Source organism: Balaenoptera physalus (assembly GCF_965194825.1).
Source record: "Balaenoptera physalus genome assembly, chromosome: 18".
NCBI lineage: Eukaryota > Metazoa > Chordata > Mammalia > Artiodactyla > Balaenopteridae > Balaenoptera > Balaenoptera physalus.
This window is the reverse complement of record NC_138899.1, coordinates 76,371,994-76,395,564: the sequence shown is the minus strand read 5'-3', so window position 1 is coordinate 76,395,564 and position 23,571 is coordinate 76,371,994. Positions and strand designations below refer to the sequence as shown.

Genomic DNA, 23,571 nt, shown 5'->3' with positions numbered 1-23,571 from the left:
AAATGCTGGCTTGGATGTTACACAGACCAATAACCCAAACAGCAGCAACAACAACAAAAACTCCCCTTTTTCATCAGCCCCAAGATTGTGAAAATCACAGGAAGTCCAGGTTGGCTCTGGCATTTATAGCACTGACATACATTCAGCCCAGAGAAGCTCTGGTGACAGGCTTTCTAAACAAGGCCCTGTCTCGGGCCCCCTCGTCAGGCCTGGAGTCCAGTAACCACCCCCTCACGCCATACACTGCACATGCACCAGCCAAGCCTTTCCTGGCCTGGGAAGGGAAGAGAAGAAAGACAAAGACCTGGCGGTTCTGCACTCTTCAGTGGGTCCAGGTTTCCATCTCAGCTGCCTCTGGCTTCTGCGGTTTGAACCTTGCCTGCCCTTGAGGCAAGAGGGGCCAGCGGGTCCTTGGAGGGCAGTGAGTGGACAGCAGCCATCTTGGCTCCATCCCTGGCGGTCCCCTGAGTCCCTCTCCCGGCTCAGCTCCAACCAGAGAGGCATCCTGCAGATTCTGGCGGCAAAGAGCTGAGGAGGAAGGGGCTGAAAGGCTGGTCTGCTGAGCCAGTCCAGGCGTGTTTCTGCCAGTACTAAAGGAAGCCCCGGTGGTCACTTCCCATCTCCTCAGTGGCAGAAAGAGTCAGACCGGAAAGAGTCAAAATCTGGGAGAACGTCTTCCTTGAGGCCTCCAACCGCACTTGTCTTTCCCCCAGGCCCCCATTTTTCCTTGGAGGGCTAGGTCGGTGGGTGAACGGTCGTGGGTGGGAGGGGAGGGGTCTTTCCTGAGGATCCTAGCAGAGTCCATGCTCTCATGGCTCAGCTGGAATTGCTCTGCTACCACCGCAGGCCACTGTGGGTCACTGGGTGACAGTGGGGTTTAACACCCCCCCAGTCGGCCCCAGAACCCCAGGGACAGGGCCAGGCACCGAGCCCTGCAGGGAAGACACGGGACTCAGGGGCTCTGGGACGCTTCTCAGGGGACCTGGCTGCGGCTGGGGAGCCTGCGGCTGGGATGGCGGCGGAGGCGGCGGCGGCGGCTGCTGCAGCTTCTTCTTGTTGATCTTCCTTTCCTTCGCTCTGCGGTTCTGAAACCAAATTTTAACCTGGCAATGGAAAGGCGGAGAAAAACAGAAGGTGGTGAAGAGGATGCGAAGGAAAAAAGGGACAGTGTTCGGCACGAACACCCGTGTCACCTTCTCCGGCCAAAGAAGTGCCCTCTGGCCCTGAAGGACCCCAGCCCTTCACGCAGTTTTTCACGGACTATCCCGTAATGGCCCGGTGCTGGAGTGCTTGTTGGAGCCCTTCCCAAGCCCAACTCAGCCTCGAGAGAGAAGAGCCTCCCCCTCTCTCCTCTTTCCCCAGGTTTCTTTCCAAAGCAACCTTTATCTACAACTTTACTGGAAAAGTTCAGAGTCTCAGAAGCAAGGAAAACAGAAACTGCCAGGCCCTTTTCACACCAAGCAAGAGGAGGCCAGGGCTGGATGTACTTCAAAATGACAACCTTTGGCCTCTCAAAGCTAAACTGAAATGTAATATTCCTCACCTTGGGGCTGAGAATGAGTTTTAATGTGGGGTTTCCTGACTGTGAATTTGACCTTTTTTTTTTTTTCTCCCAGACCACACAGAGTGTTCAGGAGCCAAGCCTCAACCCTCTAGTTTTTATGGGCAGGCATTGGGGTCTTATATTAATTTTTTTGCCTAGATACTGTGCTGGGTACAGAGAGAGTAAGACTTTAAGTCTTTATTGACCCAAATAGAATTCTGAATTAGACTATACTCAGTTTTTTCTTGTACCTCCCAGGTCCCCCAAAATAGAAAAAAAAAATTCAACAATAAAAAAAAAAGAAGAAGAAGACAACTAGAGGGGGAAAAAGTCTTTATAAAAAGCATCTGGAAGGAAAATGCTCTCCATCTTCTTGCTTTAATCTGCCCACAGAACTAGGTGGATCCTGGGGCCTGGCTTCTAACCGTCCTCACCGGACACCCCCAGGCAGTGACCAGGCCCTGGAGGGTTCCCACCTGCCTCTCGGAGAGCCCCAGCGTGGCGGCCAGCTCGGCTTTCCGCCGGATGGTGATGTAGCGACTGTAGTGAAACTCCTTCTCCAGCTCCAAACGCTGGTGGTCCGTGTACACGACTCGGTATTTGTCTTTCGTCCTGGTTTTCACTGTGGAGGAAGGCAAAGTTAGCACTGAGAACTGCAAGGCAGCCCATCAGTCATGGGTAATGACAAACCTCCCTAACCCAAGAGCCATTTCTCTTCCTCCACCGCCCTGGGGGGCCACGGTTTGGCTGGTTCCTGCTGAGTCTGACAAGACCCCCCCAGAAGGTCCTGGGGGGAGGGTATGGGGCTATTCAGGACAACTAAACTAGTCAAGCAGTTTTTGAAAATTAAGAAAAATTTAAAATTCATACACACAGAAGATAGCAGAACCCCACCACCGGTTTTGTAAACCAAATACAGTACCTGCGCTGGTGAGGCCCAAAGGAAAAGAGGGCAGGGCAGAGGCACCAGAGTCCTGGGAATATTCAGATTTTCAGGCCTACCAGAGATAGAAGCCTACCCTAAAAACAGCTGGGATTGTGGATATGTGTTGCTCGTGATGGTGGTGGGGTGTTACTTTCCGTTTGTTTTATTAGAAGTGGGAAGGGGGTGCAGTGGCTGACGTGTTCCCTCAAGTCACCAGAAACACACACATACACACACACACACACACACACACACGCCCCAGCCCTATCTATCGGGTGGAAGGAATTCTGAGCCGGGGTCTGGCAGGCAGATAATCCCTCTCTCTGGGGACACTCTATACCTGGCCGAACCTGGTTTGGCATTTGGCACTTTTTCTTTTTTTAATCCTCCATTTATTTCTGCTGCAAACCCTGCCAGAGCTATCCTGACCGGTGATCTATGCTCATTGGATTGAGTCAACATATTAAACCTTGGATTGATTGTTTTACTGAAGGGCCTTGACAAACAGCGCGATGAAGTCGAAGCAGGCCGGAGCCTGGTGTCTCCACCAGGTCTGTCCCAGGTCAGCCCTCGGCGGAGCCCCGCTCAGGAGCTGTTCTCTCCCACTCGGCCCCAGGTTGGGGTCTTCTCCCAGCAGAACAGGTTCAATCGCCCTGTGCCCGGTGCTACAGTTAGATCTAAAAGGTCTGGGAGTTGCTCGGAGGTGTTTAATGCCCCGCAGGCCGACTTTGTTCAGGTAAAACCCTTTGCAAACCACAACAAAAGCGCCCTGGGAAGATACAGGCCGGATCAGAGCGAGCTCCCCCAAGCCGCTGAAAGGAGAACACAGCCGCGAACAATGCAGGACAAGGCGATCTTATCAAAGAAAAGCCCTTTCAATGCCTTAATAACAACCGCATTCTGTTTGAATTACCACTACTGAGCAAATGGCGGCGGGGCTTTCATCCCCCTCCCCGCCAGGCGCATTAACATCAACACGGCCAGCAGAAGCATTTGAATGTGCGCAGCGGCCCCGACCCTGCGCCCGCGGAGAAATTAAAGGGAACTGACACGTCCTGGGAGCCTGCGCTGCCGCCTCCAACACACTCGAGCTGCCAGCGGTAGTGGCCCCTTCGTACAGATGAACAAACTGAGAATCAGACTAGGTCGCGCAGATAGTATAAGGCGGGGCTGGCACCGGAGCCAGGTTGGAGCCACAAAGGACAACCTCCAGGGCTGGAGAGCCGGGCGCAAAGTTCTCCCAGCCGAACTCTCCAGCAGCGATAGTGGCCTTGAGGTACTTGGGAGCGGCTCTGGCTCGGGGGCTGCCCTTTCAGTATCCCAAAGGGACCGTGGGACGCGGTGACCAGGACACATGTGCGCCCCGCGACCAGCACCCCAAGGGCCTTGGAGGCGCCCCGCACCCCCTGGGAACCAAGGCGGGGACTAGAAGGGGGGAGAGATGAGAGGGACTTGTCAGAATTCATTATTGACTGCGAAAGTCACCACCCTCTTTCCGGGCCCTAAAAGAGACAATGGCAGGGCTGGGAAGGTGTATATCAAAGCGGGCTGGGCGGAGTACCACCCCCCCTCGCCCCTTGACAGATGACACTCCGCAGAGGAGTCGGGCTCCGGCCCGCGGGCCGCGGTCTCCCCACATTAACATCACAAGGGCGCCCGGCGCCGACTGCGGTCTTGCCACCTCGGCGCGGGACTTCACAGCGGCCTCTCATCTGCTGACCCCGCGGCCTGGGCTCCTGCGGCTCCCCTCCCTCTCCTCCCCCCCGCCCTGCTCCACGGTCACTCTCCCGGGACTGGCCAGGGGTCTCCCTTAGGCCGCCCCAGCCCCGCCAGCTGCGCCCCAGGCAGGTTCTGTGGCAAAGAGCCTTCCTTGGAGCGCGCTCTGTGCAGGCGAGGGCGCCTCCTCTTGGGGAAGGGACCCAGCCGAGGTTCCGGGTCGGCCCTGAGGCCTTCTCCCCGGGCCGCCGCATTTCCCACCTGGTCGGTCCCGGCATGTGCCCAGTGACGCAAAAACCGAGGCCCAGAGACAGCCCCCAACGGCTGCTCTGATTTATACGGCTGTAATTGGCTATAAACCTCTGCAAAGTGTCCATAACCTGCATGCGGGCCGGGCTGGGCCAGAAAGGAGGGAAGAGAAAAAAGCGGAAGTGCAGAGGGCTGGGAAAGACTTCGTGGAGTAAAAGGGACCCAACAGGACTCTCTCACCACACCTACTGAACTTCCTTCCCACCTTGACACACATTCCGACACCAGAAGGGGCAGGCCCGGAACCTACAAGCCTACACAGTCCGGCAAACCTAGGATCTTTGCAGAGACATCTCTGGAGCAGGCTTCTTGAACGTCTGCACGCCTACACACACACACACACACACACACACACACACACACACAACACACACACACACACACACACGAGACCCTGGAAAAGAGGGTTCCAGAGAAATGATCCGTGTCTGGAGCAGCGACTGAATCTGCACCACGACTTCCTCTCCTTCTCCCTCTGCAGACACGAGGGGAGTCCCGGGGCGTCTGGTCCCAGCCCTCCGGCTTTTGATTGAAATAACCCCTTTGCAGATCAAAGGTTCAAAGACCCGGGCGCCCCCCACCCCTTCCCTACTTAGCTCCTGGGGCCAACACCTTCTTTCCAGCTTCAGCAGCTTTGCCGGGTCTCCCTACGCGCTGGAGCTCCGATGCCCAGAGTTGCCCCGAATGGCCAAACCTGGTCCCACGCGCGGCCTCGCCGCCCTCCTGGCCCCCTGACCACCACTCATCCCGAGTGGCCCGGACGGGCAAGGACGGCGTGCACAGGCGGTCTAGAGCCCGGCCCGGGGGCGTTCCAGGGAAGCCGCGCACTGAGCGAGTGCGAGCGGCGGCAAGTGAGGAGGGCGATCCCGCTCCCATGCAGCCGAGCTCCGCCGACCTTCGCGGGACTCTCCCAAGAGTCTAAGGACGTTATGAACGAGGGACGGGCGGAAAGAGGAAGCGTCCCCTCTGCCCTACACTGAACACGGCTCGCGAGACCACAATAGTCCCTCCCGACCCCAGCCAGCCCAGACGCAAGGGCCGGGGGCGGGGGGGGCCGGAGCCCCCAGACGTTGTCGCCCCGCCCCGCCCCCCTGGCGCGGTGTCCCCAGACCGCCCCGGACGCCGGTCCGCACGGGGCACTCGCCGCCCCGCAGCCGGAGGCCGAGGCCGCGCCTTCCCCGGGCGCCCGCCAGCAGGGCGCCGCCGCGCTTACCTTGGCTGCCGAGCGACGGCTGCGCGGGCTTCCGCATCCACTCGCACAGGTTCCGCCGCTGGCCGCCGGGGGACAGCTGCTCGGCGGCGGCGGTGACGGCGGGCCCGGGGGGGCCGGGGTTGAGCGTCTGCAGCAAGCCCGAGGCGCAGGAGGGCGCGGCGGCCGGGTGGTGCGGGTGGTGGTGCGGGTGGTGGTGCGGGTGGTAGTCGGCGGGGCTGCTGTAGCCCATGGCGGCGGCCGGAGAGCCCCCGTTGAGGCCGTGCGCCACGGCGTTGGCGGCGGCCGCCGCGCCCCCCGGCGCGTAGCCGTTCCAGTCCTCGCGGAGCGGGGCGCCGTACGCGGGCGGCCAGGACGGCCCCGGGGACTGCGCGCTGTCCAAGTTCGCGGCGGCGGCGGCGGCGGCCGCCACATGGTAGCCGCCGTAGTCCGGGTACTGCGGGGGGCTGACGAAGTTCTGCGGGGCCAGGTTGAGGCCGCCGGAGTGGCGCACGGAGCTGGGATACATGCTCACGTCCTTGTCCAGGAGGTAGCTCACGTACATGGTGGCGAGGGCCCGACGGCAAACCTCACCATGCTGCCCGGGGACGGACGCGGAAGGCTGCCGGGGGCCGCGCTGGGGAAGGGGCGAGGGGGCGTAGGAGCGGCGGGTGGCTGCGCCCCGGCCCGCGGTGCTGCGCCGGCTCCTCGCGGCGCTTCTGCCTCTGAGGCGGTCCCTCCCTCTGGCCTGTCTCCTCCCTCCCTTCCTCCCTCCCTCTCTCTCTTTCTTCCTTCTTTCCTCCCACCTCCTTCCCACTAGGCTGCAGAGGCGGGGAAGACCCGCCACAGGCTGGCGTGCGGAGACCCGGGCCGGCGGCCTTACGTGATTAACGAGTGTTTACAAGACTCTATTAGTAACGACACAGACACCAATGGCTGGAGACGTCGAGGCGCAGCGCGCACCCGGCGCACAACCCCCCGAAACACGATTTGCATTTTAAAAGATAAGGGGGGGGGAGCTCGCGAGGGGGCAGCGACCCATCACAGCTAAATATTCAAACCTTTATTGTTAAGAGCTTCCTCCTTCCAACCTGGTGCACTTTAACCTCCAATCACAGGTTCAGAGAATGAAATCAAGAGACTTGCAAAAGAGAGGGGGAAAGAGCTATCTTGTTGGGTATCTGGGTTTAGAGACTAAGGAGTCGTGTTTCTGCATTTGCAGGGAAGGGGTGGTGGTGGTGGTCAAGAAGCTCCTTCCATCCCAAAGAGAAAAGAAAAGGGAAGCCATTGCTTTGATGACAACGTTTCTGGCCAACCCGGGAGGTGACGAGGCGAGCCAGGAGAAATGGGCCGGTTCCTTTCCGCTCTGCGCCCCTGGCCAGAACGACTGCGCGCCCCGAACAACTGTCACCTCTGATCATTTATTTTCTTCCCCAAGGAAACCGCTGGCCCTCCACACGAGATAAATTAAGACCCTAGCTGCAGGTTGCATCTCCGAGTTCGTCTCACATTTGGGATTCAAGTTAAAGCAATTAAATTTTTTTTTAGATTTTTGTTGTTGTCGTTGATGTGGACCATCTTTAAAGTCCTTATTGAACTTGCTACAATACCGCTTCTGTCCCATGTCCTGGTCTCTTGGCCGCGAGGCAGGTGGGATTCTCAGCTCCCCGACCAGGGATGGAACCCACCCACCCCCCGGCCTCCCCCCCCACCCCCCACCAATGGAAGGGGAATTCTCAACCACTGGACCGCCAGGGAAGTTCTTAAAGCAATTAAAAATTTTAAAAAGCATTTACACTCAAGATTCAAAAGTCTTAACTGCAAACCAAGAAAGGGGTGGTAGAAGTCAGGCTAGTGGAGGGCGGCAATGGAGGGGAGCAGGAGGGTTTTTGCTACAGATCTGGTAACGTTCTGTTTCTTGAGTAGGGTGCTGGTGTGTTTGTCGTTTGTGAAAATTAAGCAAGTTACAGTTATATGTTTAGTTAAATACGTGGTTAAAAATCAAGGAACAGGGAGTCTAGAATTTCTGTTAATATGTACCTAGTATTTATGTCATACATCATACCTATGGCTTAAAATCACTTTCTCATTTGCAAAGTAAAACATTTCTCCGGAGAAAATTGTTTTTCATCTTCAGGGGATGGGAAGGGAACCCCGGGGCATCACTAACGATTGCTCCTGAAAAGCCCCGAGTGGGGAAGGTTTGAGAAAGGATCCTCCTTGGTTTTTGAAGTGCTGTGTCCCAGGGGCAGGGGCTGGAAGTGGTGGCTCTGGGGACCTGTACTGCGCGGCCTGGCTCGGGGCCTGCCACGACGGATAGGAGCTCAGGGCAACCAGACTTGCTCCCTCGGGCGCCCATCTCGGTTTGGCGACCTCAGGGAGTGGGCCGGCGGTCGCCGTCTGCCTTCTCTCCGAGCCCAGACGACGCTGCCAGACTCGGATTTGAGAGTCGCAGTGGCCGGGGCGGCGGGCTGGGCAGGCAGGCTGGGTGTCTTTGAGCGCTCTGGGAACCAGCGGGGCGCAACCCCTCTCCTGCAGATCTGCCCTTGTCGGTTCTCACCGCCGAGCGTTCTCTGGCATTTGTCACTTCCTCTTGTCATTTCTGGAGCTCTTTCCAGTGTCCTTTATCTCCCTAGATCCTCTCATCTCCCTGGATCGGGAATAAAGCGGGCGTAGTCATCTTCTCCATTTTACAGATGACGCCCACCCCGCCTCAGGGTGCAGAGAAACCAGGCCCAAGCAGGATCAGGCCCTGGGATCTCCTACTTGCTGGTGTCCCCCGTCCTCTGTGTTTCCTAAGGAAGAAGGTTAAAACTGGGGTCGGGGTGGGGGGAGCGAACTGGCCACTCAACTGATGGAGACTGGAGCAGATCATCCTTGTGGACCTCCGGGGCCTGGCCCGGGCAGCTGGGTGTCATCAGACCTCTTGGGAAATAAAATAGGAAACAAATTGCAAACCCCAACACAGAATCCAAATCACTGAATGAGGAGGAGGGATGCAAGGGGGGCGGGCGTCTGCAGTCCTGATGGGCGGGGATATGGGAGGTTAAGTGGTGGGCACTGCGGACTTTTGATCTAGCAAACATCTTCCTCCTCTTCCTGGGAGACACAATCCCTCTTTCCGCCCCTCACAGCCCCCTCCCAAGCCTCCAGCTCTGGAAGCCAAGGCCCAGGCTTGAGCCTGTGTCTTCGGAATGTGGGCATTCTTTGGAACAATCACTTTATTGGGGACAGCCATCCCCTCCGCCCTGAGGTGGCCGCTTCCTGCGTTTTTATGGCCCGGCCGCTGGCCGCTGGCTAATTGTCCCGGTTTTCCAGCTGTGTCTCTGTGCTCTGCCCTGGAGAAAGGGCTCTGGCCTGCCTGCCCAAATGCTTTGGGAGCGGCCAGGGTTGATCTGTCCCCAGGGGTCACGCCAGGCCCTGGAGCTGGCCAGATCTCAGTGAGGCGCACGCTCACTTGGGGGTGTGGGGTGTGAGGGCTGGAGAAAGGACACTGATTGGTTTCCTTCGTGGAAAAATGGGCCCCCATGGCAGTAGCATGGTCCCACCCATGGTCCTGGGCCCTGGGCTGTGGGTGAGGGAAAAGGAGCCAACAACAATGTCCTTGGACAAGCTCCTTGGAGTGGAAATGTCCCCTCACATCTGGGTTGCCCTCTCAGCCAGGAGAGGGCCCATCTAGGTTCCTGCAGGGGCAGGGTGGCGGGAGCAGTCAGAGAGGGGTGGAAGGTGGCTGATGGAAAGGGAGCCAAGGTGTCTTTTCATCCCCACGGCTTAGCCTCTGACAGCTCTTTGTGATGTGCCTATTCTCTGGAAACCTGCTCTAGATGGGGGAGGGGAGGCAGCTCCTCCTGCCTCAGGGTGCAGGGGTGGGGGCCTGGAAGGATGCAGGTGCCACCGGCAGCAGGGCCCCCAGCGGAGACCCAAGGAGCGTGGTAGCTTTCTCAGAGCCTCTTGGCCGAAGCTGAGAACCACCTTGGACGGTTGTCCCCAACTCCATGCTCAGGGCTCTGCTCCAGCCCGTACCTCCGGCACCAGAGCAGCTTGAGTGAATTGCTCTGGAGAGAGGCAAACTTATTTGGGACGCTTGGGGGTGGGGTTGAGCTGGGGCTGAAGCTGTGACCCCATGGAGCCAGAGCCTGAGCAGGCTATTTAGGGCAGGAGAGGGTGGGGAGAAAGAGACCCAGGTAAATAAAGGGTCCGGAAGACTCCAGGGGCAGCCACGACTCGGGTTATCAAAAGGCCGTCTCTTTGTTACTGACAGTGTAGCGGCCACTCCACATTCCTCGGAGAGGGTCGGAGCTTCCAGGACCCCGGCCGCTGGCAAGGGCAGGGGCACAGAGGGGGGTGGGGGCAGGAGGCACCGGAAGGGGCGGCTGCTCCTCCCGGCAGATGAGACACTCCTTGAATCCACAGATCATTGACAGGGCTCCCTCCCTGCTCAAAGGTCCCCAGTGTTTGCTCCAGCTTGGGGGACCCTGCTTTTCCCCATATTTGTGGCTCCTGGAACTGGGGCACCTGTGACCCTTGTAACCCTGACAGGGCAGGCTGTCTGTATCCACCTTAACATGGAAGCCTACTTTCTGAAGCCCCTTTTAGGTCAAGGAAATTATCCAAATAACGCAGCCCTTGCAGACTCCCTCTCCTCCCCTGCACAGGAAGCCTTCACCCTGCATTGACCTGAATTCCCAGGATAATTAAGGAAGAGTGAGAAGGAAGAGAGTGTGGTCTGATAAAATTGTTCACCTTGGCAGTCTACACTGATGGGGAAAAACGACTCAATCTCTACTTAATTTGGAGTCAGGGAGTTCTTGGGCCATCGCTCTCAGTCGGCAACCCCCTCACACAAAGGAAGGCTCTATAATGGGTGGTTTGACCCCAACACACCCTGCCCTGCCACGCCACAGCCCGCTCGGCTAACATCTCTGGGAAGGAAATCCATCACAGTGTCCTTTCTGTAGGCCTCCCCAGAGTCCACTGCCTGCTCAGCCCCATCAGGTCACAAAGGAGCCAAACACGTTCATCCTGAACAGCAGGGAGGGGCCACAGCTGCCCACAGCTGTCCAGGCTTCATTCACAGGAGCAGATGTGTTCCCACCCAGCGGAGTCAAGAATGTTTCCCCCAAGCAAACTGAGTCTCTGGGCCTCTCTACCGGAGGAAAAGTCCCAGAAATTGTGGCAGGTCATTGGTAGACTAGAGTTTTAACACTCAGGGTGCAGGAGAGAGGAGAAAACAGCAAGCTTTCTCATGCAGGGCAAGGAACACATTTTTTTTTTTCTCCTCTCAAAGCCAGGAGGTCTAGGAAAATAAAAAGCCTCAGGAAAGGGGCTGACTTTTGGGTGCAGAAATCTGGTTTTGCTCACTGGCTGAAAGTTATGTGAATACATGGTGGTTGCACATTTTCTCCCTTTTTTTTTCTTTCCCCCCTTAAAATCAGTCTCTGGACACAGTGTGGATGTTGTATAACACACTCTAGTTCTGTGTGATGCATGAGCACAGAGCATGATTTAAAGCCCTGAGACGGAGCACTTGGGATCTCACCCCAGAGGGAAACCCTTGATGCTGGGAGGAGAGGCCCCCAGGCCAGCAACACCTAAATGTTCTCACGTGGCTTTGACGTGGAGTTACCGTTTGTTCACTCCCCAATGTCTCGTGCCTAGAGTGACCTTTGTTTGTCATATGAAAATATGTTCCTAGGAACCCCTACGCAGTAGGCTTTATGTGGCTGAAGGAAGTGGTTCAGATAAAGGTTCAGCTCTCCTTGAGTCACTGAGCCCATTGGGAAGTTACTCTCCCAAGAGGGGGGACAGAGGACTTAGTGTCTGTAGCCCTTCCATTTTACAAAGGAGAACTCTGAGGCCCAGAGAGGTTGGGTGACGTTCCCAAGGTCACACAGCTAGCTGTCCCAGTCACGAACCTTAAATGAGCTACCGTAGGTGCGCTCTTTGTAACTCAGAGCACTCTGTAAAGGTGTAAATTACTATAGGGCTGCTGGTGCCACCCTAGAAACACTGCCTCCTCAACCCCAAACCAACTGGCCTCCTTGCCGGAACCCAAACTCCCCACCGCTCACACCAAAGAGTCGCAGAACAACCAGGTTCAGCTGTTGTGACACTTCTGACTGCTTTCGGCGTCCTATTTATTTCTCCCTTTCACAGGCACCTGCTAACTGCGGTTTATTAGTTTATTGAATGGGGAGTTTTCCATTGATTCCATCCAGATTTTTCTCCAACTGCCAACGAAGGTATCCATCCACTCCTGTCCCACAGTAAATACTTTCTGAAAAAGAGCTCGTCTTTATTTTTGAATCGGAACCCGTATCCTGTGGCTGAACTCTGGCAATGTGTCAAATTTAAAATGACGAAAGGTTATGCCAAGAATTGGGTTGTCTTTCTTCCCGCACCCGTGTCCGTGCACATCTTTGGACACCCAGACCCTAAAGCGTACCTGTCTGGGTGACGAAAAGGAGGCCCCCATTCAGGTACCCGGTAACACAGGTGAGTGGGACTGAGCTCGGGAATTCCCAGCGGGGGCGCTTTCCGGGGGGGGCCCCTGCTCGCCGGCTGGCCTTGGACATTTTAAGGGGGAGTGAAAGTCGGCGAAGCAGCCCCCCATCTCGGAAGGCAGCGTGCGTGGAGGGGTTGAAAGGAGCTGAAATCAGCTCCTTGCTCTCCAGCTTTTCTTAGAGTTGCCATCGTGCTTTCATAACGAATTAGTAAGTAAAAGTATTAATTATTCACCCTGGAATCCACACCACCGCTTCTGCGCCCCCTCCCCAGACATCTCTGGGCGCGCTCCGGGCCACCCCGCCGCCCAGGCTGGTGCGCACGCTGAGGTCCGAGTCCGCGGTCGCGGTCCCCGCTCGTCGGGGTTTGTCTCCCGCGTTCTGCGCACCGGAGCGCGGAAACCAGAAGACATCTCCGAGGCCGGCACAAGCCCAGGACAAGTCACTGTTTGAGCAAAGATGTGGCAGGAAACAAACTGCCCTGCCAGACCTCGGCAGCCTCAGGTTACCCGCCCGCAGGAGGGCCGGCCTGCCCTCTCTGCTCCTACCGAGAAGAAAGCAGCAGTCCCCGGGGGCTTTTGCCGGGGTCTTCCCCGCCGGCGCCCACGTCTGCGTCCCGCGCCCTCCCACCCTCGCGGTTGCGAGCGCTCGGGGCTTTGGAAGAGGCACTCCCCCTTCTCCCCCAGCTCCTTTGAAGGGGCGGATCTAGCGTCTTCCCCCACCCGGATCCCCTCCTGCAGAAATAAACAATTTCACCGACAAGCTTTGAGCCCTTGAAAGGTAACTGTGTAACTGGAGACGCAGATCGTGCCTGAGAGGGCCAGATCGCATCCCCTCTCGTTCTAAAAATACGGCTGAGAACCTTGCCTTGGAGAGCCCTGCCTATCTTAGCTTGAGCATATTTACATAAAGAGCTCAGACTCTGCATTTTGGGCTCCATCTATCTAAGAGCTGGACTCACCCCAGGGTTGGGTAAGGTACCTTCAATACAGTGTATTATTCTCAGTCTCAGGCCCAGCCCTTGGCGCTTGTATCCTGGACCAGAAAACCCTCTTCACCAAGCAGCAGGTTTCTCACGTGTGTCAGGAAAGCCCCCAAGTCACCCTGGCTGGAGGGAGGCCAGCGTCTAGCCCCAGGCCCAAGGGCCCCAACTTTGCATCCAGGTCCTTTGTGATGTGCACCTGGTGCTCCTAAATCCAGAGCAGGCTCTGGCACCCACCGGCCCTTGGCAGGGGAAGCCCTGGAGTTGTTCTACAGGTTCGGTGGGGTCACAGCTCACTTCCTGTCTCCCCTACCTACCACGCTGACCAGCCTCTGGCCTTCACCCTCACCACTAGCGGGCAACACCTGTAAGATGGCAAAGGGAGGTGGGCTTCCGTGATTAAAATTCCTGTGCTACCACCGTGGCTTCTCTCTGTGGAATTTAGCCCCCAACCAAGGGTGCGGCCACACCGCTTTTTATGGAAAGGTTTTCTTGCTGCTGTTGTCCCTCAGACCCGGGCTGGTCACTAATGGAGGTTCTTGTCTTCAAAAGGGCCAACTCTGCCTCCACGTCTTACCCTGCCTGCGGTGAGGAGGACGGTATGGCTTGTTTCTCCTTTGCCAACAGAAGCCTAAGGAGTATTTGTCAGGGTTCGTTAGACCTTCCAGTGCAAATGGCTGGCTGGCTGGCTGGGGGGCAGGGGAGAAACGTGGTGGGCTCCTCCTGTGTGAGTGGACTTTCTGGCCACCAGTGCAGAGCTGCCCAGTCTGGCCTCCTTTGGCCAGAAAGCTTTCTATGGGCACAGATCTTCCCTCATCAACCGCTTTATCAGTGCTATGGGGTCCCATTTTCATGGGGGGCGGACGGATATCCAGCACTACTCAATGAGTGTTATTCAATAATTTTAAAAATTATGTTTAATGACTTATGGTTTCCAGGGACTCTGACAAACCAGCTCTCCTGGGCCCACCTTCGGGAGAGACGGGAGGCCGCTGGCCCTGACCTTCAGGCCCGTCCGTCCTAGAGAGGCCCCGCTCCCAGCCTTCTCTGATCCAAGGGGCGCCTCCGCAACGCCGGCCCCTGCGGGGCTCTCTCCTGCCCGCCGTCCCCCCCGCACGCTGCTTCCCCGGCGCTTTGCTGTCCCAGCTCTGGCTCCTGTGGACTCCAGAAGCTCCAAAGTGACGCTTCCACTCACATGTAAATGTCGCGTGCAGCAACTAAGGTGGGAGAAGAAAAAAGAAACAGACAAACCGCTGCGAAATAAAAGCTTCCTTTTCCGTCCGTTTTGCTTTGCGCCTGGGGTTTGGCAGGAGAGGGTGGGGAGCCAGAGAGAGCTGGATTAGCGCCCTGGAATCCGCAAAAGCTGGTGGTGTCAGCGGGCCGCTAAGGGAGTGAAGAATTGGAGCAGCGAGCTGGATAAATCGGGGGCGGCGCGGGGAGAGGGGGGCGCAAAGCAAGAAACTATCTATTTTGGCAAAGCGTGAGAATGCGGGTAGGTGGACAAAAGGGCTTATTATTCGTGCGACTGCCTCGGTTCTCCCCGGCCTTTGTGCGCGGGTGTGGACGCTGTTCCAAGCGCAGAGCGCGCGCCCGCGGGCCCCGCGCGTCACGACGTGCGTCCCGGGTCCCTGGCTGGCGCGGCCGCTACGGCTCGGCGGCGTGGCTCCCGAGGAGGTCGGCGAGGCGCCGGCGGCCGATCTTCTTCACCTCCCCCAGTGCGGTGCTCAGCTCCTGAGCGGGTGGGCAGTGCAGCCGGCGCGCCAGCTCGCGGGGCACCGCCGCCCGGTCGCTGAGGCGCGCGGCGGGCACGAAGGGGAAGCCGAAGCGCGCGCGGTACTGCGCGTTGAGCTCGGCCAGCCAGAGCCGCTCGGCCGCGCCCAGGCTCGTGAGGCCCGCGGCGCTCTGCTCCCGCTGCGACTCGGCGCTGAGCTCGCCCCGCTGCAGCTCGCGGCCCGCCAGGTCCGGGTGGCAGCGCAGGACGCCCTCCTGGCCTGCGGAGAAGCACAGACACGAGGCGGGAGCGCGGTACCGCGCCCCGAGGGGTATCCGAGGGAAGCAGGGTCCCAGGACGTGAGGAGGGGCAACTGGGGGTGTCGGGAGGCTAGGGGCGCCCCCCGCACCCGTCCCTCCAACCCATCCCAAACCTCGCGCCCCGCCATCCCCGCTTCATTCGTCCTCGGCCAGGACCCGGGGGCGGGGCGGGAAGTGACAAGTTTGTCCTTTGAGACCTTGGAGCAAGAAGATCGGTGGGGAGAGGCCGCAGAGGCTCGGAATTTACGACTTGCTCGGGAGGGAGCAGGGACGCGATAAGGGAGCCCGAGCGTTTCGTATCTTTTCAAAGTCCTTTGCTCTCAGGGGGGCTTTGATGTCGCAGAGGGCCGGACACAAGGGCCTGAAGACTTCCTGCAAAAGCCACGGAATGGGTTTCGCTCTGTTCCAAAGGAGAAGGGCGGGGACGGTCCATGGGAATAACATCCGTGGGGCTTGGCGACTAAATGCCCAGGAATTGTGACCCTAAGTGTGAGTTCTGGGCTTCTGGAATCAGGCATCCCAAGAGCTTTGCAGATGACTGACTGCAAAGAAACCCATTTCCAGCCGAATTCTACGGCCCTTTGAATGAAAGAGGCTTTCCTCCTTGTAGGAAAATAGCACGCACTCATCACGCACCGTTTCTGAGGCTCATTTCCCTTCTCCCACTGTAAATCTCAAAGAGCTCTCAGAGAATAACGTTTCCTCGGAAGAGAGCTTCTCCTAATCTCCTAACATTGGCCTAAAACTTGAAACCCCTGGCGTGATACCTGGGATTTCAAGTCCTAATCCACCGGGGCTTTCCTGAGCCCTGGTCAATCATTTTGCTTAGCTCTCTAAAGAGAGAATTCGAATTCTTGGGGCTGGTTTCAGGTATGGTAAGCGGGGAGCCGGATCTGTACAGGGGGGCTGATGACACCTAACTTGCTGGGCAGTGGTGAGGATTAGAGACAATTCATTTACCCAGACAGCACCTAATGCTAGCAAATGTTCGATAAACAGCCATATTATGTGTCCTAGTAAACTCAGTGCAACTGGGCTGTGATGTGGCTGGAAGCATCTGACCCTGGGGCTAGGGACAGGCTGGGGGCTCCACTAGAAAAGGAGATCATTAACCCCCCCTTTAATTATGGTATAAACTTCCCCTGCTTAAATCTTATAGTTTCTGCCCAGTTAAAGGATGATTGGGATTGCGCCATCTAATCGTGGACCAATGTCCTGAGAGGTGGGAGAACCGGGGGGAACATTTACATTGAAGAGAGGATTCAAGGGAGACTCGGAAAGGGGTAGGTGACCTTTCCAAGGTCACTGGGCCAGGAGCTGCCTGCCCGGGATCCTGGGCTCAAAACCACTGGCTTCGGGGCACTGGCTGCCCCTTCAAGGTTAAGGGGAGTCGAAAACGAAACTCATGTCACCAATAATCCCATCTCTGTAACACCGCCGTTTTAGAACCCCTCTCCTGGGCCCTGTCCCTGGGGCGCTGCAAAGGTGAAGTGGTTCGTTCCCACTTCCCACGTCCAGCGGATCCGGGTGGTGCGAAAATGTAGGTGATAAATTCCCTGCCTGGGGGCCCCCAGCCCTGGGCCGGGAGGTGGCTGTGCCGGGCTGCTTCCCAGGCCTGAGGCCAAGCGGCACCCGAATCCGATCCGAACCCACCCAGCCGGGACCGCGAAAATGGGCGGCGGCGGGGTCCTGGGCAGCTGAGTGCTGGGCGGCTCCCAGGCCGGAACCACAGGCCCGCCCCGCGCCTCCTCCTTACTTATTCAGATTTTCAAAGACGCCTCGAGGTGAGGAGGTGAGGGGCCGAGACCCCGCCTTCTCACAGGCCTCCCTCTCTCGGCTTCCCTTCCCCCTGTTTCTTACTCTGCAGAGGCCCAGCTCCAGCGTGGAGGATGCGGTTATGGGCGGGAGGGCCCGGCAGGGGTGGGGTCTGTCCCCTGGTCGCCCCTACCAGACCCTCCTCTCCAGCGTGGGGCAGGGCCGCCCTCACCCCGGCCCTGGCACCCCGCTTCTCACTCCGCTGGGCTTGTCTTCCCTCTTGAAAACGTCACCTGGGGTTAATGTTTGCCCAGGACTGAGCATGTGTTTTCCACTGTTTGCGGGAGAAGAGGGGGAAGAGGAAAGAAAGGAGGCTGAGAAGATAGAGCCAAGAGAAGAAGAAAAGAGACTAGAAAAGAGGATTTACACACACACACACACACACACACACACACACACACAGAGCCCTCAGCTGCAGATAAAAGGAGATGGTGGGAGTCAGGCAGGGAGCAGTAGCTCCGCAGAAATAGAACCTGACCTCATTCAGCCAAAGACTCCATCTTTATTGCCCCAAATCACTGACCCCTGAGTCCTGCCCAGGAGGGCACTGGCACAGCCTCACTGGCCTGCGGCACAGCCCTGGTCCCCTCCCAGCGCTGCATCCCCCAGGCACTCCCAGCCGTAGCCTTAAACCCTAGTAGGAGGCTGGAGACCTCACCTGGGTACTTGCCACCTCGCTGCCTCGGTCCTGTGGTCCTCCCACCTGGAATGCCCAAGCCTGGCCGGGTTTGGTCAGTGGCCCGTGCTTCACGGCCTTTCAGTGCTGCCTTTTCTTCAGTCCCTCCTAAAGTCTGAGAGAGTACTGCCTCTGCCATTGGCGTGCCACGTCTGGAGATGCAGGTGTGGACGTGCATTATTTGCTGTGACCACAAACCATGAATCTGTGCACCTCGAAGAGTTCCCGGCACAGAGCTGACACTCCTTGCTTCAACAGGAGGAGAACAGGGCAGACAGTGGCGGCCACTGAAGGGTAGGCGGCTGGCCTGGAAGCCTTTCACAGTCCAGCAGGACCCCCACACTGTACCAGCTGGTGTGTTCTCCCTCCTGCTGCATTGGATCATCTGGACCAACCTCTCCACTTGTGTTCTTGGAGCTAGCCCCTCCTTCCATCTCAAAGGTCACAATTTCAAACATCAGTCCCACCACTGCCTTGTCTTGATCGGCACACAAACACTCCCTAGAACCACTCACTCCATAAACAAAAGTAAAGCCCTCCCTTGATGCCCCGTTGTCCTCTAGTTCCTCCCTGCGTCTCTGCTCCTCCTTACAGCAAAACTCCTTGAAGGCACTGTCTCCTCAGCTTCTCCACTTCCTCGCCTCCCTTCACCCCACCAAGCTTCCAGCCCCACCCACCAACCAGTCTGTACTCATCAGGTCACAGATGATGCACGGCTTGCTCAAGCCAGTGACCAGTGCTCTGTCCTCTCTCAGCCTCTTGGGAGCATGTCACATGGTTGGCCCTCTCTCCTTGGAAGATGACCATCGCTTACCTACTCTCATCACTGGTCCTTGCTCTGCCAGATCACTAACACCGAAGTACCCCAGGACTCAGTACTCACATCTCTTCCCTTCTGCATTCACACGGATGCCCCAGGTGTTCTCATCTAGTCCCATAGCTTTAAATGCCATCAATTCTTTCACGACACCCAGATCTAGTCTAGTCCACAGCTTTCCACTGAGTTCCTTTGTTATGAGCCAACTGAACGCTCAATATTTTAATCTGGATGATTACTAGGCATCTCAGACTTACCAAGCTCCCATCCTCCATCCTGTCCTCTCAATTCTGAACTCCTCCTCATTGTAGAAAACAGACCACCACCCACTCATTTGCTCAGATTAAAAACGTAGGACTTGGGCTTCCCTGGTGGCGCAGTGGTTGAGAATCTGCCTGCCAATGCAGGGGACACGGGTTCGAGCCCTGGTCTGGGAAGATCCCACATGCCGCGGAGCGACTAGGCCCATGCACCACAACTGCTGAGCCTGCGCGTCTGGAGCCTGTGCTCCGCAACGGGAGAGGCCGCGAAAGTGAGAGACCCGCGCACCGCGATGAAGAGTGGCCCCCGCTTGCCGCAACTGGGGAGAGCCCTCGCACAGAGGCGAAGACCCAACACAGCCATAAATAAATAAATAAATAAGTTAATTAATTTAAAAAAAAGAGTTAACACGTGAGGAGGTTTAACTGCCAGGCACAAATAAGCATTTATCTTTGTATACAACTGCCTGTTCTTTAAAAAAAACAAAAACAAAAACAAAAAACGTAGGACTTATCCTTAATTTCTCTTTGTTTCTGACCTGCCTTCCCCCAACAAATCCATCAAAAACACCTGTTGGCTCTAACTAAAATCTATCCTGAGAATCCAGCCACATCTCTTCATCTCTCCAGCTCCAACCCTAGTTCACCCGACCATCACCTCTCACTTTTACTGCTACTGCGGTCCCTCTGCCTGACCCCTCTTTCCTCCTGTCCCTCCACTCTCCACCATTCTCCAACCACCTTGGTCTTTCTGTGCCCCCTAAATGTCAAAAGTCTCAAGTTCCTTGTGTTAGGGTGGGCTTGTCCTAGATCTTCAACAGCTTCCCTCTCAACTTTTGGTTTTAAACTCAAATATCACTTCCTAAGAAAGACCTCTTTTATTACACATTTTCCACCCTATTACAAATTTTCTTCTAATAGTTTCTAGAATTGAAATGATCTTATTAATTTATGTTAATCCTGTGTCACTTCACTGGAATGTAAGCTCACTGAAGGCAGGGACTTGTCTTGTTCAAGGCTCTATCCCCAGTGCCTGGGACAATTCCTTGGGCATAGCAGGCATTCAGCAAGTGTTTATTGACTGACACATCACTCTGGGGAAGGAGTGTTATGTATTCTTTGACCGAACAAACACATTTTGATAGCCTCATCTAAATACCTTATAGCCTACAATTAAGGAAATTATTAGTATCCGACTCTTTGATTCTTCCAACAACTGTGTTCTGAAATAAGTATTGAATAACGAATTATGGCATTATTGCAATTCTGAAATGCCACAAAGAGGTGCATGATTAACTCTGTTATGACGGTGTTATTGCTCTTTGATTTTTAACACAAATCAGTATTGAATCAGTTCGTCATTAGCCGTGTGTGTGTGTGTGTGCGTGTGTGTGTGTGTGTGTGTGTGTGTACTTTCTTCCCTTTACTACGTCATTCCTCTGGCTTGGGAATTAGGAATTGATTGGCTTGAAAGGGTACTTTGCCAGTTTAGTGCTGGAGCTAAATATTAGTCCTGGACTGCCACCTACTGGTCAATAGTCATCATAGCGTCTCCTAAATGGATTGTCAACCTTAAGTTTCCTCTAGAAACAGGATTTCCAGTTTTCTTTTAATGGTAGAGGGTTCTCTTAGATCATCTAAAACAAGTCCCTGACCAGTTAGATCATCATATCCTGAATATCTCTTTAAGGTCCCTTTTAGTTTTAGGATTCAAAGACTCTATTACACCCAGTTTGTTGCTTACTATTCCAGGAGTAAAGCTAGACTATGCAGTGAATCCCATTTTGCTTGATTATTTAAAAAACCAGAGAGTGTCCTGGTGATCTCGTGGTTAGGATTTGGCGCTTTCACTGCCATGGCCGCGGTTCAATCCCTGGTTGGGGAACTGGGATCCCACAGGCCTCGCAGCATGGCCGGGGGCAGGGGAAAAAACGGATAAAAAGAAAAAAAAAGTCTGGGACATCAAGCATTAATGTTAATTGAATAAATCAGTGAATGAATAAATACAAGCCCTAGAAACTGTTTCTAGATTTTGCTTTTGATTCTCTGGAAAATCCTTCAAAAGCTGTTGGGTTGAGTGTCAGGGTTTAAATCCCAGTTCTGCCACTTTCTAGCTGTGTCCTTGATCAAGTTACTTAATCTCTCTGTGCCTGAGTTTTCTTATCTGTAAAAGGGGGATAATAATGATAATCCTTGTTTTATAGGATTATTATGAGGATTAAATGAGTTAACAAATGCGAGGTGTTTGGAAAGGTGCCTGAAACAGCAAGAGTAAGGGTTAAATGCATTCTAGTGATTGTTATTATTATTTCTACTGCTAGTGTCAGCTGTCTAATGCCATGAAGGTGATTAGATACGGGGCAAGGTGATTAGAGACAGGCTGTGCTCCCAGCTGCCTGAGGCAAGTGTGGACGCCAGCCTAGGGCTGAGAGGCAGGTTCGACCAGCAGGGAGGTCCCACCAAAGACCTGTGTCCAGTGTAGAAGCAAACAAACACCCAGGTGGTCCAAACTCCCTCCAGTTATTTTGTCCCACTGACCTGCCACTAAAGTCACCCCAGTTAAAATGTGTGGGGAAGGGGTAATACCAAGACCGATCATCTTTCAAAATCCTCTTAGGAACAATTTCATTCATTCACTCAGCAAACCTTTATCAAGTCCCAACATCCCCTCCACGGGAGGTGGGGTGTGGGATTCTTACACTGGTCAGGATTCAGAGGTTCCCTAGTGTCTGAGGCCAATGGGGCAGCTGAGGGTTCGGCTTCCGAGAGGCCCTGAGAAATGGGTGAGGATCAACAGGGCGCCCACATTCCTGTCAGCTTGATTTTATCCCCCTGGCATCCCCTCACCCTGAATGTGCCTACAGGGAATTAAAATGAGTTCCTTATTTGGGAGAATCCCCTGACAGCTAGAAAACATGACGCGTGTCCAAGCCCTGGGCGCACAGCTGAGCAGTGTTTGGAAAAGAAGAGACAGGGCTTCTCTCTCAGTCCAGATCCCTGTGGAAGCCCCTCTGTGAAGGCAGTCCATCCCCTAGAGGTCCCCTCTGCCCATCCAGGCTTCTCCAAGGACCGTGAAGACAGCCCAGGAGGCAGCCTTGGCTGCTAACATTCGGCCTCTGAACCCCATGAGGCTGTGTGCCCTTCTGAGTCACCTGGGGTTGGCCTGACCCTAGACCTCCTCATCTCCCCACGCCACACCCACAAGTGCCTCCTTTTCTCTCTCTACCCAAAGGACATCAGCAATTTCTCTCCCTTTCTCCAGAGGGAGTCCTTCAGATTTTTGTCTTTTTCCCCCTCACTCCCCCAGGGAGTTGCTGATCTGAGGGAGTTTACTTTCCTCAGCCATCTGGTCCAAACCGGCCCTTTCTGGTAAAAATGTCAGCCGTTTGCTCTTTCCCCTGGGCTCCTGAGATAGTCTGATATGGCGCTGTCTTCTCTGTTGCATACAGGACATTCCCAAAGCGAACACACGGCGAGAGGGTGGGCCCCCAGCCTGACCTTTGGCCCCTGAGCCGCCGCGAGGCCTGGGGAGACCGCTGTCTGCTCCTCTTTCCTGGTGACCCCGTAGCTTTAATATTTAACAGCCACGTTACCTGAGCCAAGGAACGTTCTTTCACTCCACTGTCCGCTTAATGCTGCAAGGGCTTGATTCTCATTCACAGAGTCTGCAGGAACTTACTGACCCTTACAGCAAAGAGAGCTAAATATATATACCAGTGATAAGCAACTGGGCTCAAATATCTAAAAACATTTTGATGACAAAAAAGAAGCCGACTCACAGGTCAGAGAACAAACTAGTGGTTACCACTGGGGGGAAATATAGGGTGGGGGGGAGGTACAAACTATTGGGGGTGAGATAGGATCAAGGATGTAGTGTACAACACGGGGAACACAGCCAATATTCTGTAATAATTAAATGGAAAGTAACCTTTAAAAACTATTAAAATTTTTTAAAATTAAAAACTAAAAAAAAAGCCACATGACCCCCCCCCCAGTTTTTTTTGATAAGCATATCTGAAATCCCTCTGTTGAGAATCTCAGTGTCTAACACCAAAGCCTTACCTGACTGTGGAAGAGCATCGGTAAAGGCAAAAAAGTGCTGCTCTAAATCTTCCAAGTCAGAGAACGGGCGCTGGGACCGAACGGCGGCTGCAATCAGAGGACGTCTCTCGACGACATTCCCAAACACATCCACAAATTCTCCAAAGTCCATGGAGTTGACCTTCTCAATGTCCATCGCCTGTGTTCCACTGGCGGCAGCAGGACCTGGGCTCCCCTCCGGGTGAGTGAGAGACGCGTCTCTGCTCGCCGGGTTATATTTGCTGAATGCATAGGCTTGTTTTTTTATGCAACACCAGCTTGGCATGGTTTAAATGCCTCTGGGAGAAGCCGATCCAGAGTACTTGTGCAATCAACAAACACAGGCTTAAGGTCTAATCCAGGGAGCAGAGGTCTTGCAAAGGGGTAAAGGTGTCCAACCAAACCCTTCCCACCATCTAAGCCGGCAGGGCCCATATTCACTCTCAGCATTCAAGCCAGATAGACTTTTGGTGCCATTAGCATTTTAATGTCAATGTTATCCCAGGGAAGTTTTCCCTGGTAACCCAGGCAGGTCACAAGTCGACCCGCTTGAAATTCCATGTCCCGTCTTGTTGCTACTGCTGTGGAGAACAGGTAGCATGTTTTACTCTTTCTCTGCATTTCAAATGCTTCACACAATAAGTATCTAATAAACTCTCACTCAACAAGAAGCAGTGTCTAAGGAATCATTCTGCCCCATTCTCGGTTGTCGCCCAGACACCGTT

At 55.3% G+C, this 23,571-nt stretch overlaps 2 protein-coding genes across 2 annotated transcripts; both read right to left on the bottom strand.

Annotated features, from left to right (window-relative positions):
- Positions 1–857: 857 nt before the first annotated feature.
- Positions 858–6,247, bottom strand: CDX2 (caudal type homeobox 2; the record flags this gene model as incomplete). Its single annotated transcript, XM_082435731.1, has 3 exons — positions 858–1,103; positions 2,020–2,165; positions 5,707–6,247. The coding sequence occupies 3 exons, from the start codon at positions 6,245–6,247 to the stop codon at positions 858–860; spliced, it is 933 nt and encodes a 310-aa protein (XP_082291857.1).
- Positions 6,248–14,066: 7,819 nt separating this feature from the next.
- URAD (ureidoimidazoline (2-oxo-4-hydroxy-4-carboxy-5-) decarboxylase) lies at positions 14,067–23,137 on the bottom strand. The gene is made up of 2 exons (XM_082435790.1): positions 22,829–23,137; positions 14,067–15,158 (listed from the first exon to the last, which is right to left on the bottom strand). Exons 1-2 carry the CDS (start codon positions 23,130–23,132, stop codon positions 14,812–14,814), a joined length of 651 nt encoding a protein of 216 aa, XP_082291916.1. The 5' UTR covers positions 23,133–23,137; the 3' UTR covers positions 14,067–14,811.
- Positions 23,138–23,571: the final 434 nt, after the last annotated feature.

Coding starts and splice junctions, on each gene's coding strand:
- URAD (XM_082435790.1), bottom strand. CDS start 23,132: ATGCCAAGCTGGTGTTGCATAAAAAAACAAGCCTATGCATTCAGCAAA. Junction 15,159..22,828: donor CGATGCTCTTCCACAGTCAG/GTAAGGCTTTGG, acceptor GCTTCTCCGCAG/GCCAGGAGGGCGTCCTGCGC.